Genomic DNA, 17,421 nt, shown 5'->3' on the forward strand with positions numbered 1-17,421 from the left:
CTTGAGTATGGTTATTAAAAAGCAAATTAAAATTCAGTCCCTCAACCATGAAACCACATTTCAAGGGCTCAGTAGCCTCATATGGCTCGTGGCTATCAGATTAGACACACAGACGGAGAACGTTTCTGTCGTCTCAGAAAGTTCTGGCCAGAGCTTCCTACGTTATTACGTGGCCAGAGGGAGGCCGTTCTTTCTGTATGTGGTAGCCTTCTGTGAATGTTTACATTTTTTATAACAAATCAGCACGTTTGCCATTATCAGAAAAATAGAAGCGCATTCTATTTCTATGAAAACATTCTATTTCTTAAGTTGGCGGTAGTTTATTACCATTATTGGAGGTGTATGTGCTGGTGGGTGTATAACCTCCTTTTAAAGTATGTGTCATGAAAATATTTAAACATACACGGGGGGGAAAAGGAGATTTGCCTGGTGGGGCACCGGTGGCAGGCCAGGCCTGAGGCTGGAGGACTTGCAGCCGAGTCTGGTTCCTGGACCCAGGGCTTCCCAGCTTGGCCACGTCACTCAGCCGGTTTGAACCTCAGTTTCCTAATTTGACAGAATTCTGCTTGACCTGCTTTATAGGGTTAGAGTAAATTTTAGAAGTGTGATGATCTGTGGAAAACTCCGAAACTGCCTGGCCTGCGTGGCTCAGTGGTTGAGCGTCTACCTATGAAGAACCAGGAGGTCACGGTTCGATTCCCTGTCAGGGCACATGCCCGGGTTGCAGGTTTGCAGGTTGATCCCCAGTAGGAGGCATGAGGGAGGCAGCCAATCAGTGATTCTCTCTCATCCTTGATGTTTGTATTTCTCTCTCTCCCTTTCTCTCCCTCTCTGAAATCAACAAAAACATGTTTTTTAAAAAAACACACGAAAAGAAAAACTCTGAAACTGAGGAACATGCTACAGAGACTGGAGGAAGGGTCAGTAAACAACACGTGAGTTGCCAAAGGCCTGGGGAGGTGAGGTCCCAGTACAGCACTGTGACCACCACTGGGACCAGCGACCTTGCCTGCTCCCGGATATTTTCTAGGTCTCGCTGAGGTCGCCATGAGCAGGAGGAAGTGTTGCCATAGTCCCACTAATGACCTTGCTTGGAGATTTAGAAACAACCATTTATTTTATTTATTGAACAAGCAGTGATATGGCGTTTGCTGTTTGCCATGCACAGTTCTAGGTGCTTTACAAATACGTACTCATTTTATCCGAATGCAACCCTGAGGTAGCCACTGTGAGCATGCTCATTTCATGCAGGAGGAAACAGAGGCTCAGAGAGGTCAAGTAACTTGCCCCAGGCCCCACAGCTAGGGAGGAGTGGGTGTCCAACTTAGGCCGTCCCTGCCTTCTCCTTTCATCCTGCTCCTCTTGCCCCCATCAAATGTGGTCAGAGAGTCCCTTATGCCAGTTTCTCTATCTCAGGGGCATGAGGTTCAAATTTTGATACGAAATTTCGTGACTGAGTGTTCCTGACTAACTTGGTAGGCGCGATGCCAATGTTCTGGCTGAGCTTGGTAGCAGGACTAGGTGGGAGTGGGCTGTAGCATTAGGCCAGTCCGGGCGCCGGTCCGTGATTTGCCACTCATTCGCTGTGTGACTTCTGGCAGGTTGCTTCATGTCTCTGATCTTCCAGGGGTTTTGTGAAGGTGACGCTTTCCGACTGTGACAGTGCTCGTCGTCCTGTCGGGCAGGCGGTCGAGGCCTCCCTAGTCACTCTCCTTTCCTTCCTCCTTACCTGCAGCCGCAGTGTGCTTCAGAGATGAGGAAGTCCCCATGCCTGTCTTCAAGGAGTTCACAGATGGCCTAGGTGGGGGCTGGGGAACCTTCGAGATCAGGAGTCAGGGGACTTGCGTTGGTGCCATTGGACAGGTTTCTCTGATTACCTGTAAGTGGGGGCCTGGGTGGGCAGCTTTCTGATTTGTCACGTTTAGGCCAGGACAAGCCTGTGCCGGCGGGCCCAGCACCGCGGCGGGTGGGCATGAGGTGCGTCACCTTTTCCCTTCAGGCCACTCTTGTCACCGCTGCCGCAGCTTCCTCTCCACAGAGCTCTGTAGAGCCTGCTGGCTCTGTCCAGAGTTGGAGTGACGGGAACACAGATGGCTTCGGGTGCCCTCTGCCTGCCAGGACCTGGGGGCGGTAGGTTCTGCAGGTGCAGCATGAGTCAGAGGCAGCTCCTCGTGTGTTCCTCTGCAGTGAGGTTGCGGGGGGGGGGGGGGGGGGGGGGGGGGGAGCTGTGGGAGCAGCAGGCATCGCCCCTTTTGGCTGAAAATTATGGAAAAGGGTCATCTGTGTGGATGGGGCTGCCCATGGGTCTTGCTGGATATGCACGTGGCTTGGCGTGGGAGGCCTGGGGGACACCAGGTGGGAAGTGGAGGGGGACTCCTGGTGTCACGCTGCCTCCTGGAGAAGTGGCCATCTTGGCAGGCAGCCGGAAGGTGAACACGTGGAGGAATCCATCCAGCTCACCTTTCTACTTCCCCGTACAGCAGCCACTGAAGGGGAGGCGGTTCCGTCACCCCAAGTTTAAGAATCTCGTAAAGGGAGTTCATATCCTGTGATGACACAGAGGAATTGCACTTAGCAGGCCCATTTAAAGAGGGGCCGGGAAATGGACCCTCTTTTAATAGTGTGGCCTTTACTGGGCAAGTTAACTCCTCAAGCCAGCCAGTGTCAGGATCTGAGGGGGTGTCTGTGGTTTTAGGGCTTCTTTGCCTCATTCATTGATTTGTATAGATCTTTCCAAATTCCGGTGGCACCTGTAGGGTCTGAAATGTGAGCAGGCGTATGATGACTCCCCCAGCATTCACTGATAAATCTTCGTCACTATTGACTCATTCTGAGAACGGGGTGGAGGGGCAGGAGACTGGAAAAGAAAATGGGGCGCGACTCTGCTTTCCTCTAAATTTCACAGGTGGAGGACAAGCCAGTCCCTCTTTGGCTCTCGGTCTCACAAGTTCATTGTCACTGGGCCCATTGCCTGTGGACAGCTGCAAGCCCCTCCTTTGCTCTCTGGATGGCTGGCCTCAGCGCCTGTCTGACAGCCTCGTTCCTCTTCTGACCAGAGCAGCATTGAATTGGGAGGTGACACCTCCGTGTCTCCTTCTTCAAATGCAAAACCCTCTCCCCCTCTCAACCTGAGGATGGACATTTATGGCCAAAATGTCTCCTTTTCTTTCAGCGTTGGTTTTTGGGTCATAGCAGAGTTAGCCGGTGAGAGAGGTGGCCGTGGGAATACTTCTGGGCTAACCTATAAACCCTGGAGAAAAAAAGTGACCATAACCCCGGTGATGTTTCCTTTTGTTCTTCACTCTGATGGGATCAAAACTCACTCTAAGCCACTGAGTGAAACTTGAGGTTCACTAAAGAATAAGAGACTGACAGGACAGGTGTAGAGGTGTCAAGAAAGAATGCAACTGGTCTGACAAATTGGCAATTACAAAGTAGTCATGGGACGTAAAGTGCAGCATCGGGAATACAGTCAATAACATCGTAATAGCTGTGTAAGTGCCAGTGAGTACTGGAAATATCGAGGGGAACACTAGGTAGAGTATATGATTGTCTAACCACTAAGCTGTACACCTGAAACCCAGCTATATATATAAAAGCCTAAGCGACCATCTGATCATTTGACCATCCGACCCATAGCTATGATGTGCAATGACCACCAGGGGGAAGATGCTCATCACAGGAGCTTCTGAGCTGCAGTGACTTGGCAGCTGGGGTTCTCGGGTGACACATCCAGAACCAGAGAGGAGGGAGCCCACTTCCGGTGTGCATCACCTGAGAACTGCCCTCTTGTAATCCAGGACCCCTCGGGGAAGGTTGGAGAGCTGGTTTCGGCCCGATCCCTGCAGGCCAGGCCGAGGGACCCCACCAGTGCACAAATCTGTGCACCAGGCCTCTAGTACCAAATAAAATTGAAAGGCAAAAAAGAAAGGAAAGCTATCGGTCTGAATGGAAATAGACAATTCCTGTGGGTCTTGGGTCTGATGTCTGCTGGGTATGTCATTTCACATCTCCTCAGCCCTGTGGTGTTGGCGGCTGACAGCTAAGGACTCTTAGACTCTGTGTGCCCAAAGTCTCACCACTTGGGAGTGGCCTCATTAAGACTCGAACCAAGGGTCACTCCAAAGCCATTGCCATTAACCAGGAAGCCATAAAGTCTCCCAGGAACTGCTCAGGGGACAGTATCCATGAACTCAGCCTGCAGGGTGAGTTAGATTTAGATACGCAGAGAGGAAAAGGAAGAGAGTTCTGGGCAAGAGGAGCAGTCAATACAATCAGAAAGCCTGAGAAAGGGAATAGAATGAGGACATGGAACAGTGCCTGCTGGTTGTAAGCTACAGAGGGCAGAGGTCGTGTTCTCCAGGGTCACCATGGTATCCCCAATGCCTGAGTGAGGGCCTGCTGCATAGTAGGTGCTCAACAGATATTCATTGCATGAATGAATACACTGACAGTTATCTTTTCCACAGACCAGGAGCCTCTTGAGGGCAGGGACCAGGCCTTGGAAATCTTTGGATGCCCTACAGCTCCTGGTGGTGGTAAACACATAATAAATCTGTTCTGATGGGATGAATGAATGAACGGCAGGTCAGGGATGGTGGGAGATGTGCCCGAGTGAAGAGACACTGAGCAATACTTTAGGAAATCCTGAGCACTGCACATGGGCTGGCACGGTGAGGGCATCCCTGGAAGGCTTTCAGTGCCAGGACAAGGAGCTGTTGTGTTCTCCTCGAGGCATTTTTTAAAGCTATCTTTTAATGCACCACACTGGGGGCTCTGCAGAAACCCAGCCAGTGCCTAAACTTTGATGGCATTGCAAGGGAACTACAGTCAAACACAGCTTAGAAATCACTTTTCTTTTTTCGCTTTCTTTTTTTAATATATATATAAATATATATTAAATATATTTTATTGTTTTTTACAGAGAGGAAGGGAGAGGGATAGAGAGTTAGAAACATCGATGAGAGAGAAACATCGATCAGCTGCCTCCTGCACACTCCCTACTGGGTATGTGCTCGCAACCAAGGTACATGCCCTTGACCGGGATCGAACCTGGGATCCTTGAGTCCGCAGTCCGACGCTCTATCCATTGAGCCAAACCGATTAGGGCTTTTAATATATTTTTACTAGTGACCCAGTGCACTGATTCGTGCACACTGAAAGGAAATTAATTAAAATTCCTGGGGCAACATTGTGGCTCAAAGGGCGTGTTTGGAGTGAGGGGCGGGGGAGGAGAAAAAGAAAGAAAACTTACACTCGGGTCTTCCGGCTCGCAGCACTGGCTCCGGTGCAGGGACTAATGCAGGCGGTCCCGGGTGGTGGCCAGCGGGATGGGACTAGGCAAGATGGACAGGACACGCCCTGGAGCCAACCTCCCGTGCTCCCTCCCCAGCTGGCTGCACCTGGGGTGGCGCCACAGTTCAAGGGCATCTGTGGAGTGAGCGGGCTCCCTTTGGCAGGTGGGGTCCCTTGGCCTGGCCTGCAGGGGTTGGGCTGAAACCAGCTCTCCGACATCCCCTGAGGGGTCCTGGAGTGCGAGAGGGCACTCTGCAAAGTTGCTGTCGTACAGGGTATGGAACGCAAATACCAGTGTGCAGTAAACCAGATTCGGGGCTGACAGTGCCCCAGCAACAACATAACCCACAGCCGAAGGTGGAATTGCATGGCTATGCAAGGAATTGGGCTCTCTCCTCTCTGGTTTCGGGGTGCGTCACCTGAGAACCACCACTGCCAAGTCACTGCAGCTCGGCAGCTCTTGCATTGAGCATCTGCCTCCTGGTGGTCAGTGCGTGTCATAGGTACCGGACGGTCGGACGGTCACTTAGCCATATATATGTATATTGATTTCAGACAGAGGAAGGGAGAGGGAGAGAGAGATAGAGACATCAATGATGAGAAAGAATCATTGATCGGCTGCCTCCTGCACATCCCCCACTGGGAATCGAGCCTGCAACCCAGGCATGTGCCCTGACCAAGAATCGAACCATGACCTCCTGGTTCATAGGTTGATGCTCAACCACTGAGCAACACTAGCTGAACTAGAAATCACTTTTCTGTCTGGTTGGTCTCAAACTGACCCCCTTCACTCCCTTCCTACTGTGGGGTGACCACACTGTTTAAACCAGTGGTTCTCAACCTTCTGGCCCTTTAAATACAGTTCCTCATGTTGTGACCCAACCATAAAATTATTTTTGTTGCTACTTCATAACTGTAATGTTGCTACTGTTATGAATCGTAATGTAAATATCTGATATGCAGGATGGTCTTGGGCGACCCCTGTGAAAGGGTCGTTTGACCACCAAAGGGGTCGCGACCCACAGGTTGAGAACCTCTGGTTTAAACCAAAACAGACCTGTTAAAACTTTTAAATGGGAACCCCCAGGGTAGAGATATTATTGAGGGGGCGGGGTCCTCGAGTTGTTTATAGATCGTTTGGCTCAAAAGTCCCAGCTGACTTCCTCCAAAACATGGTCTGCTCAGCCCAGGAGTTCTCAATAAACGCCGCCCTCTCTTTCCAGGTGTTGGCTAAATTTGTGGTTTTAAGAAAACCCGAGCCTGAAGGCAGCCACCCTGGGAGAAGCCCTTTCCGTGGGCAGTCGGAACCTTCTGGACCAGAGGAGAAGCCGTCCCCTCACCTGGACTTATGACCCGCGGCTTCGCCCCCAGCCTGCCCGCCGAGGTCTACAAGATGGGCTCCTTCCGCAGGCCCAGACCGCGCTTCATGAGCTCCCCAGTGCTCAGCGACCTGCCCCGATTCCAAGCCACCCGCCAGGCCCTGCAGCTGAGCTCCAACTCGGCCTGGAACAGGTAGAGGAGGCGGCCAGGGGTGGGGTGGGGGTCGCCGGGGCCAGAGCAGGGCCGGGGCCGGGCTTGGCGTCTGCTGCTTCCGAGGTCTCTGCGTCAGAAGGGACAATTGACGAAGAGAGGAGGCTTTCCTACAGGGACTGCATCCGAGCTGTCCTTGTTTTAGCAGAGGCAGAGTGGACCCCGGGGGCCTCCAGGCCAGCAGAGCCAGTTACCTAGCCCTGGGCAGTGGGGTGGGAACTGACAAGACTGTTGATGCTCATTTGTCACATCCCTACTCAGAGGACCCCTGGGTGGGACCATCTAAGTAAACTCAAGTCACCTTCTACCTATGTGTGAAGGTAAGACATGTATCTGTGAAAAGATAAGAGACCATCATGTGACGTGAGCCGCAGGTGGCTGGGAGAGGAGACACTGGGCTTTTTTGTTTTGTTTATTTTATTACTATGTCTACTCCTCCATCTAGAGTAGAAAGTCTAAACTCTAGAAAGAGAAAGTCCTTTGTGCTGTTAACATTTCCAAGTAGGGTGATAAATAATTGCTACCCATTTGCTGAGGTGGTTCGAGACACTGGGCTTCTTTGTAAGGTGTCTCCCCGACCTTTTGCACAAGCAGAGTAGAGCATCAATGCTCTGTCTTGCGCTCCTGTGGCCACTATTTTTCAAATCTCTGCACTTACTCTCCGGATAAATTAAAGGCAGCATTCTCTGGAAGCATCACTGACTGCTTTGGGGTCAGAAGTTATGGATTTTCTCAGTGAACGCGGCTCTTATGATGGGGAAAGAGCGGAGGCTCTGAAATGTTTTGATGCTCACTGGATCCTTGTTCTTTCAAAAAGGCCTGGGACCCTTGGAATCAGCTCCTTGTGGAACTATTGGGGTCCCAGAGAAGGTGGAGTGGAGACTTGACTGTGGCCCTTTAAGAGATTAACTTGAATGGGAGCGGAAGGGGCAGTGAGGCTGGCCCCAGTGAGATTCCTCCAAGGAAAGTACTGTTAGAAAAAGTAAGACAAGGAATGGTCATTTCCCACGAGCCCCAGGCTGCCCTCTGAAGACAGGGCCTCCTGGGAGAAGGAACCCCAGGCCCAGGTCCCCGCTGCTTGCAGAAAGCACCATCGGGTTCCTCCAGGCTCAGCAGGGCTGCCAGTGAGGGAGGAGGAAGGCTGCCGGCCTGGAGAAAGTGGGGGGAGAGGGCTGCCTTGGGGTCCTCGTGACTTCAGTCTTCCTTCCTCTCCAAGGGCCCTGGTCAGAAAATGATGGGCTCCGGGGATGAAAATGTGGCCCTGTTTATGCTGCGATTTTTGTGTGTTTTTTTTCCTCCTTCCAGCCCCCTTCATCCCTGAGCTGTGTGTAGACATGGCTGTGGGCAGATCCTCTAACCAGGACTTGCTTCTGTTTCTTTCCCTGCAGCGTGCAGACCGCCGTGATCAACGTTTTCAAAGGCGGTGGCTTGCAGGGCAACGAGCTCTATACACTGAATGAAAACATCAGGTACGCGCAGGCCCGGCCAGAGGGCAGAGGGCGCCGGCCCACCGGGGGCCTTATCTTAAGCTTTGTTTTCTGCTTGATTCTTCTTGCTGCTTCTGCTGGCTCTGTTTGTGCCTCTTATGGCTGTTCAGTTCTGAGACCCTTATTGGTCTAGACCAGTGGTCGGCAAACTCATTAGTCAACAGAGCCAAATATCAACAGCACAATGATTGAAATTTCTTTTGAGAGCCAAATTTTTTAAACTTAAACTATATAGGTAGGTACATTGTTATTAACCTAATTAGGGTACTCCTAAGGCTTAGGAAGAGCCACACTCAAGGGGCCAAAGAGCCGCATGTGGCTCACGAGCCGCAGTTTGCCGACCACTGGTCTAGACTTCTGCTCCAGAGGGGCCCATCCATTTGTTCATGGATGTAGAGTGTGTGTGTGTGTGTGTGTGTGTGTGTGTGTGTGTGGCGGGGGGTAGAGGGCTCATGGATGGTAGCTGTCTTCTGTTCTATAAACACTGACTGTGCTCTGCTTAACCTTCAGGCACCATGTTAAGCAAGATGCCAAGCAGTTGTAACCACTCTGCTGGGGATTTTATTGCGGGTCTTTTTACTAAGTGAATGACGGACTTTTTTGTGCCTCAGTTTCCTCTTATGCGAAACAGGGATAGAAAACGTGTCTACGTCCATAGGACTCACGTGTAGATTCGAGTGAGTTGTTACACAAATTATCCGTTAGAACACGGTTGGAACACACTAAGTACTTGGTCCTTGTTGCTCTTTCTGTTGTTGTAGTTGAGGCGACATTTATTCTTTCTTGTTCTCCCCATGTGTGGACTCACTCCATAATAGTTACTATCAGAATACAGGCTGCTGTAAGGAGCAAAAATCCGACAAATGGGACTTCAGCAAGTAAGGGATTTAATTGTCTCACTGTCTAGGGAGGCCAGTCCAGGGCTTGAGTGGCAGCTACACTTGTCCTTCAGCTCTGCCATCAGAATCTTGGGGCCTTTGTGCCTTGGGCACCTGTGGGCATCGCTTCTTCATTCAAAAAGAAATTAAAGGCCAAAATGCCATGCAAGTCCAGTTTTCCCAGAGCTCCTCAGGCAGGACTGGGGCCCTTAATTGCAAGGGAGTCCTTTTTACTGGGCACATTACCCTCAACAAAAGGAGCGGAGTGAACACCTAAGCCATCTTCCTCCTGGGGGCTGATGCCACTGGCCTGTCACCACCCAAGTCTGGGTGTGTGAGTCCTTGTAGTTCTTAACATCGTTATCAGTTACTGTCATTCCTGGTAGGTTTTGGGGATACAAACCTCAATAAGACATGGTCCTTGAGGAGTTCATTGTCTTCCAGAATCTTCCCAGTGGAGTAGTGTCAGCATTCATTCATTCATTCATCTACCCATTCATACATTCATCAAATACTTGAGTGCCTCCCTACTGGCCAGGGACTAGAGAGACACCAATGAACAAAGACAGACATGGACCTTGCTCTCCTGGAATTTATAGTCTGTCAGGGAGATAATCATTAGTCAGCCAGTCACGCTTGTAAAATGTAGAAGTGCAGCTGTGACAGCTGCTACCTCACAGCTGAGCGAGGAAAGCATATGTCCCCATAACCCAATCCTGCCCAGGAGGCCAGGAATGGTGCTGGGATGCTTGTGCTGTGAGCTGAGGCATCAGTGGGAATTAACTAGGTGAAGAGGGCTCCAGGTGGTGGGAACTGCAGGTGAAAGGTCCCGTGGTGGCAGTGAGCAAGGAACTGGGTGAAGACCCACGTGCATGGAGCACCAGAGGTCGGGTGGTGGTGGGAAGTGAGGGCAGCGGGGCGGGCAGGGCCCTGAACCCCAGGGCCTCCTGGGGGCAGGAGGTTAAATATCAGATCTTTTCATGCCCTGGTGTTCATTCCTCTCTGCTGTGTTAAGTACAGACATGAAGGCAGAAGATCCCACCCTGGAGTGGGCAGAACAATAAACAAGGCCATTATTCAGGTCCTGTTTACATTTAGTCAAGCTCTGTGTTAAGGGTCAACGGGGCGTTTTAAGAGCCCTGCTTTCATGAAAACCTTTCCAGCTCAGAAGTAAACAGGGTTGTGTTACATTTCTACCCAGGTGCTTGAATTTCACATCATAATTACACAAATATGGGAAGAGTCCATAGATAGCATCGCACGCACGGCCTCCTCCCACAGAGGAGGAAGCCCAGGCCCCAAGACAGAGGCAAAGCTGGGTCAGCCAAGCCCAAGGTATGGGAGCTCAGTTTTCCTCTCAGAACTCAGGCCCTGGCCTCTCCTGGGGGTTCCTCAGCTCACAATCGAAGCATAAATAAAAACAGTGACTCAGGAATGTGTAATTGTTCCTCACCTCGGGAGACCGATCCTGAAATTGTATTTAAAACCTTTGTCTGTGGGCAGCCAGGAAAAGTGGAGGCCTGGCCAGATTTCACCAGCTCAGGGCTGCTAACTCGGAAGCCTCCGGGTGCCAAGCAGGTCTTCGACATGGGTGAGGCCGGCCTGGTGCAGGGAGGCGAGAGCTCACCCCCTGCGAAGGGGATTACCCCAGCAGAACACAGGTCCAGCGACTTGTCATCTTATTTCTCCAGAAGAACAGGAAATTGGGATTTTTATGTGAAATTTCCTGGCTTTTAAATGTTGATAACGAATCCACATTTCCTCAAACATTGGCGCAGGCCAAACAAAACACATCTGTGGGCTGAATTTGACCAACAGGTACCTGTTTATGAGGTTAGCTGTGGCCTGCATGGGACAGGCATTGCTGACGGGGATGCGGGGGCGTGGGGGGGTGTCGCATCCCAGAGTCTAGTCCCAAGGCCACTCGAGGGGGAAGAAGGGAGCCTGGAAAAGCCAGGCACCTTTCACATCCATCAATACATTTACTCTCCTCACTGCCCTGCGAGGAAACCACAGTCATCAGTAGTTTATCCACAAAATTGTGGATAAGTAAAACCAAATACCTTGTCCAAGGTCATGCAGCCAGAAGGGTAGAATCAGGATTCGAACTCCTGTCTGACTTAGATGCCTGTATTAGTTTGTTCAGGCTGCTATAACAAATGCCATGGACTGGGTGGCTTAAACAATAGACATTTCTCACTCTTTTAGAAGTGGGAAGTATGAGATCAAGATGCTGGCATATTTGGTTCCCAGTGAGAGCTCTCTTTCTGGCCAACATCTTGCTGTGTCCACATGGCTTCTTTCTTAAGTACACTAAGTGGGAGAGCATGCTTTCTGGTGTCCCTTCTTAGAAGGGCACTAATCCCACCATGGGGCCCCACCCTCATGGCCTCATCTAACCCCAATTACCTCCCAAAGAGCCCATCTCCAAATACCATCATGTTGGTGGGGGTGGGTGGAGGGCTTCGATATATGAATTTTTCAGGGGGGACACAATTCAGTTCATAGCAACACCTGTGCTCTTTGCACTCTATTGTAGTGTCAGAGAGGGGTTTTAGGTTGGAAGAAGGTTAAGGCGATGGTCTTGAACTTCCTGCCATCGTCCCTTTCATGAGTCTGTGAGCCCATCCCTCATCATGTGCTGTGATTCTCAACACCCTCCGAGGAGCATCACACACACACACACCGCTGATGGGTTTTGGGGGCTGCTGGATGTTCCCCTCTCTGTTTTGAGTGATTTTCAGGCTGATGGGAAATACATATGGTCGGGGTTTGCTCCTATGTGAATTGAACCCAGAGTCAAAGCTGTTAAAAACCAGAGCTTCTGTTACCCATGTTCTGAACCGCCCATCTCCTGGCCCTTCTCTGGGAGGGTGGCTAGACTGGAGACGGGCTTTCACATCACGGGAACAACTTGGAGTATAACTGAGAACGTGAAACACGTCCCAGGCCTCTATGTGACCTGGTCATCTAAGGTGAATGAAGTGGGCTGACTGGCACATGGCCCACATCTGTAAGTGCCTACACAGAAATGAAATAATGCCCTTCTTTCAGCAATTAAAATGCCAAAAGAGACATGTTATTCTTTACGTAATGTTCACATTGACAGTTGGGTTTTGCTTTTCCTTTTCTCTTCTTTTTCCTTTTGGAACACCTGTTGGCAGCCTACATCCAGAAACGCCACAGGTTGAGGCATGACCGGTGGTGGGGTGCGTGCATGGGGGCGGCAGGGGGGCGCATAGGATGGTAGGAACACAGGGAAGAAGATGCGGAAGGAGAGGAGAGAATGTAAGTTATTCTCAAGCCAGTTTTCAATCCACTGTGACAGTTCTCTGTGCAAGAAGACCTGTGCCAGGTTCGGCAAGATATTTTTCACTTGTTAAAAGAGTAGCTTTTGGCTGAAACCAGTTTGGCTCAGTGGATGGAGCGTCGGCCTGTGGACTGAAGGGTCCCAGGTTCGATTCCGGTCAGGGGAATGTGCCTGGGTTGTGGGCACATCCCCAGTCGGAGATGTGCAGGAGGCAGCTGATCGATGTTTCTCTCTCATCGATGTTTCTGACTCTCTCTCTCTCCCTTCCTCTCTGTAAAAAATCAATAAAATATATTTTTAAAAAAAGAGTAGCTTTTGGATTCAAAGAGACAGGGGATCCAGATTGGACTAGCTGGGCATTGGCCAGTGTGGCTCAGTTGGTTGGGCATCATCCTGTGCTCAGACAGGTTGCCGATATGATTGCCCGGGTTTGGGGCTTGATCCCCAGTGGGGGCGTGCAGGAGCCAACAGATCGATGTTTTTCTTTCACATTGATGTTCCTCTCCCTCTCTCTCCTCTTCCTGTCCCTCCCTTCCTCTCCCTCTATAAATCAATAAGAAATATATATTTTTTTAAAGATTAGACACACTATAGAACCTTGGGCCCCGCACATCATTTTTCTACGATTCTTTTTTTCTTTTATGTAATGGGGGCAATGATGACGTCAGTCTCAGGGTGGTTGGGGAGTGAGGTAATGGTCAACATGTCACTGGTACAGCGTCCAGCACATAATAAGCCTCAGCCATTATTATCCTGTTACCATGGACACTTAGCCGTACTAATGTGATAAATGATGGGCGTGCCACGCGTGGGAGCACGGGGCAAGACATGTACCCTCCTCACTGCCCTGTGAGGCAACCACTGTCATCAGCATTTTATCCACAAAATTGTGGATAAGTAAAGCCAAATACCTTGTCCAAGGTCATGCAGCCATAAAGGTAGAAGCAGGATTCGAGCTCCTGTCTGACTGAGATGCCTGTATTAGTTTGCTCAGGCTGCCACAACAAATGCCAGGGGGCAAGGCGATGGGTTTCTCCAGCAGGCTGGATGAGGGGAGCCACTTTGACTAGAGAGATCCCGAGGGGCTCCTCCAAGGACGTGCTGGATTTGATATTTGGGTGAGGCTCGGTTCCTACACGGAGAGCCAGCTGTGTCTCCTTTGCAGAGGAAATGACCCTCTCAGTTCTCCATTCTACTCAGGCCAAACGGTAGTAAATCTTGTTGATTGTACAAGCTCAGTGTCAAAGCCTCCATCCACCAGCTTCCCCGGGTCACCCCAGCTGGCCCGACCGTCTTTCTAACTGTGGAGTTTGCATACTCCCTGGGAAACCTGAGTTCCTTTAAATATAGGAACTCAGGTTTCCCAGGCAAAAGTAAGTTTGCAGTTGTTTGTGTGGCAAATAATACAACCATTAATACATAATAATACGGGAACAGACTCTGTTTTGCGTATTCACAACTGTAAGCCTACTTTTTCCCCAGCATGTATTAGCCAATTCGAAGTTTTATGTCATGGGGTCCTGAAGTGCAGTTGTTACATACAACTGGTCCTTTCTTTTAAGACATGTCATCGGAAATGAACCCCAGGGTACATTTTAGCCAGTAGACTTTGGGCCAGCTATGAGGAAGAACTTGGAACCAAAGATGGTCAAATTCTACAACACGTTGTTAGCTCAAGAGAAGGATGAGGAGACCCTATAAGAACAAATTCATCGGGAATGGCCCCACTCAATAAAGTGGCAGTTTTCCCCCAGATTAAAAGTCAGGGCACGTGCTCTGTTGGTGGGAAGAACATACTCTCTATACTTTCTATTGAAACTGCCTTAGGAAGCAGGGTGCACTCGTGTGATATCCCTCAAGGCGAGGAAAAAGTGACCTTTCAGAATAGATACACTCACCCTGGCTGGGTTGGCTCAGTGGATAGAGCATTGGCCTGCGGACTGAGGGGTCCCAGGTTCGATTCTGCCACATGCCCAGGTTGTGGGCTTGATCCCTGATAGGGGGCGTGCAGGAGGCAGCCCATCAATGATTCTTTCTCATCATTGATATCTCTCTCTCTCTCTCTCGCTCTCTCGCTCGCTCTCCTTCTCTCTCCCTCTCCCTTCCTCTCTGAAATAAACAAAAATATATTTTTTTAATAAAAGAATATATACAGTCTAGTCATCATGACCTACCCTCTGCCTGCCCTGAATTTCTGTTTGCCCTGGCTTGGGTGGGTCCTGCGTGTCTTCTTGGCTTAAGTTTTCTGTGGGACATCAATGTGGTTTCTCCCGCCTCCGGCCAGTGGTGGCTGCATTTTGGCGGTGGGGATGAGTCGGGGTTAGAGCTGCGGGTTTCACAAGCTCTTCCAGGAAGAAGCGTGGCCGAGCTCTGCGCTACCGGAGCACGCTCTCCCGAAACAGTCTTTTCAGCCAACCATTCTACCGATTGTAGGTGACCACGCAGAACTGGAGACCGTGTGAGCAAGCTGCGGGCTCTCTGTCTGGTTTCCTATAAGAATCTGTGCAAATAGGTTCTTCAAAGTGCTTTCCCTTTTGGACTGGCTGGAGGGGGTGTGTAGAGAGGGAGGGTAATCGATTCTCTGACTCATGGCTTCAGTGGCTATCTGTGGAGTGTCTGCCAGGTACGCGGCCAGGTTCTGGGGCAGCGTGGAGGTGTGCGGTTCTTGGAGAGCCGACCACAGAGTGAGAGGGGGACTGAGCAGGCTGTTGTCATACGGTGTTCTAGGTGGGGTGATGGCCGAATGCAGAGGGCTGGGGAAGTGCGGAGGACGGGCGCATAATTAGATTTAGGAGAAAGTGATGCCCCAGTTGAAATTGGAAGGAGGAGCAGGTAGGAGTCCTGTGGAGACTCTCTTGCTGCCCTTCTCTCCCTGCCCCCCCCCCCTTCCTTCCCTCTCGCGGGATATTGTTTCTTTGCAGAAATAAAAACGCTCAGAGGTGAGGTTCCCGGAAACCAGAGATGAGTTATCTGCAGCTGGCCTGAGGCAGGAAACGCACATTTCCCTCCTCTCTCCAACCACCCTGCTTCTGTCCGTGCGGGGAGGGGGTGTCAGGAAGGAAACCCCGGAGCTTTTCAAGGAAAGAGGAGGTTCCAAGAACTGTGCTCGATTGTCACCAGGTCGGAGTTGAAACGTCCTCCTTCAGCTCAGTTGGCTGCTGAGCCCCCGAAGGGACATCCACCTCCGATTTTTCCGTCCCCCCTGAGGGAGCCTCTGGGACCCACAGCTGGGAAAGGCGGAGAGCCCGGGAGAGTAGACAGCGAGGTGGTGTTCCGTGAGGGGATGGTAATCGCAGACATTTGTGTAGCGAAGGGCTGGGAGGAGATGGGAAGGCGGAGAGCCCGGGAGAGTAGACAGCGAGGTGGTATTCCGTGAGGGGATGGTAATCGCAGACATTTGTGTAGCGTTTGGTAGGAGCCATGCTTTAGATATGGCCACTCTTTTAAAACTCACCACATCCATATGGGACGGGTCCTATATCCTTCGTCTTATAGATGGGGAAATCGAGGCACGGAGAGGTGGATTGACCTGCCCAGAGTTGCATAGCTAGTTAGTAGCGGAGCTGGGATTTGAACCTGAGCCTCCTGCGTTCTTAAAAACACAGGAAGTAGGCCGCAAGAAGTACACAGAGCTGGCATTGTCCAGGTTTTGGCCTGACGTGCTGGGACATAGATGCGTTCATAGAGCAGAGTTGGGGAGGTCACCAGCCTGGACCCTAGTTTGGGAGGGCGTAAGTAAGGTCTTCTCTCATTTTGGCCCGGGTGACTGCCTGTGTGTTGACACCTTTTGTCTGCTCTGGTTCAGAAACAGACTTGACTTTGGGGGTAGGATGAATAGTTAGAGGGAAGTGGTAAATCTGAAACCTCCAGGGCTGGCTTGTATGCTGTTTGGCCTGCACAGTGTTTAGAAAAAGACATCTCCCCTAAAAATCCAGGCCTCTCTGGGACGTTCATATAGGGCAATGCCGGACCCACAGTCCGGCCTGGTACCCAGCAGCGGGAGCCGGAGCCTGGCTGCTGGCTATAGAGGCATTGGCTGCAGCCCCACTGTTTGTGCCCAGGCGCCTGCCCCTGTGGGCATGGGAGGTGCCACTGGCTGGCGTTCAGGCTGCCTCAGTTTGAGTTGGGATCTTCCCGTTTAGGCCCTGGACAGGGCTTGAGCATTGCTCCCCTCACCTGCACAGCGAGGATGCATTCCTCCCCGAGAGGCTGTGGGAGAACTCGGGATGCTGAGTGCCAGCGGCCCAGCATCTCCTACCACCTCAACCCAGAGCTCGGGAAATGCTCTTTGTTGGTTTTCTCCATCTTTTCCACTGTCCCCACTGCCACCCACTGGGGTGCAGAAACAGGGGTGGGGGTACTAGCATTTCACCCACCTCCGATGGGCCCCACAGTGGACCGAGGAGGGAAGGGGTGTTTCCATGCACTATGGCTCGAAACATTTCCTGCTGCAGAAGCGAGGTGGGTCATTTGCGGGGGGGCGGGGTTAGCGACCAGGTTGGGTAGGTACTGACCTGCTACAGGCCAGGCCCAGGTTCCCGGGGCCCCTGCTGGTCCATGAGGAGGCTGCGCAGGATCCCGCCAAGGGGTCAGGGCGGAGGGTCTGGCCACTTGGGGGTGGCCCCTAATTGCCGAATGGCACGGAGATATTGAGCAACTAATAGGTGTCCTGACTCGTGCTGACTGACCTACCTCCGAGCTGCCTCGTCCTCCTTTGGGGTGTTGCTGCCTTGGGTCTTTCTGGGTGCACACGGGAGATGGTGGCTTGCATCAAACGGATTTCTCTACCTCATTTCTGCTGCTCCCCACTCTCCTGCCATCCTGCCACCCCTGTGCCTCTCACCCAGCCGGACCCCAGCTCCGGTTACGCCTCCCTTACCTTCAAGCCCCAGAAGTGGGAAGCTGAGTTGACAAGGGCATG

General features: G+C 51.4%; 1 protein-coding gene across 11 annotated transcripts in view; it reads left to right on the forward strand.

Moving 5' to 3' along the window:
* PRR5L (proline rich 5 like) overlaps nt 1-17,421 on the forward strand; it is a 77,070-nt gene that overhangs the window by 25,814 nt on the left and 33,835 nt on the right. For 9 of the 11 annotated variants that reach the window (XM_005872638.2, XM_014544900.1, XM_005872640.2 and 6 more), the window contains 2 exons: nt 6,519-6,807; nt 8,214-8,294. In XM_005872638.2, the coding sequence (XP_005872700.1) occupies nt 6,644-6,807; nt 8,214-8,294 (245 nt within the window). In that variant the 5' untranslated portion in view covers nt 6,519-6,643. Of the gene's footprint in view, nt 1-4,469; nt 4,539-6,518; nt 6,808-8,213; nt 8,295-17,421 lie in introns of all 11 variants that reach the window. The other 2 variants (XM_005872636.2, XM_005872634.2) reach the window with 1 other exon arrangement.

This window comes from Myotis brandtii, unplaced genomic scaffold (assembly GCF_000412655.1).
Source record: "Myotis brandtii unplaced genomic scaffold, ASM41265v1 scaffold385, whole genome shotgun sequence".
Taxonomy (NCBI): domain Eukaryota; kingdom Metazoa; phylum Chordata; class Mammalia; order Chiroptera; family Vespertilionidae; genus Myotis; species Myotis brandtii.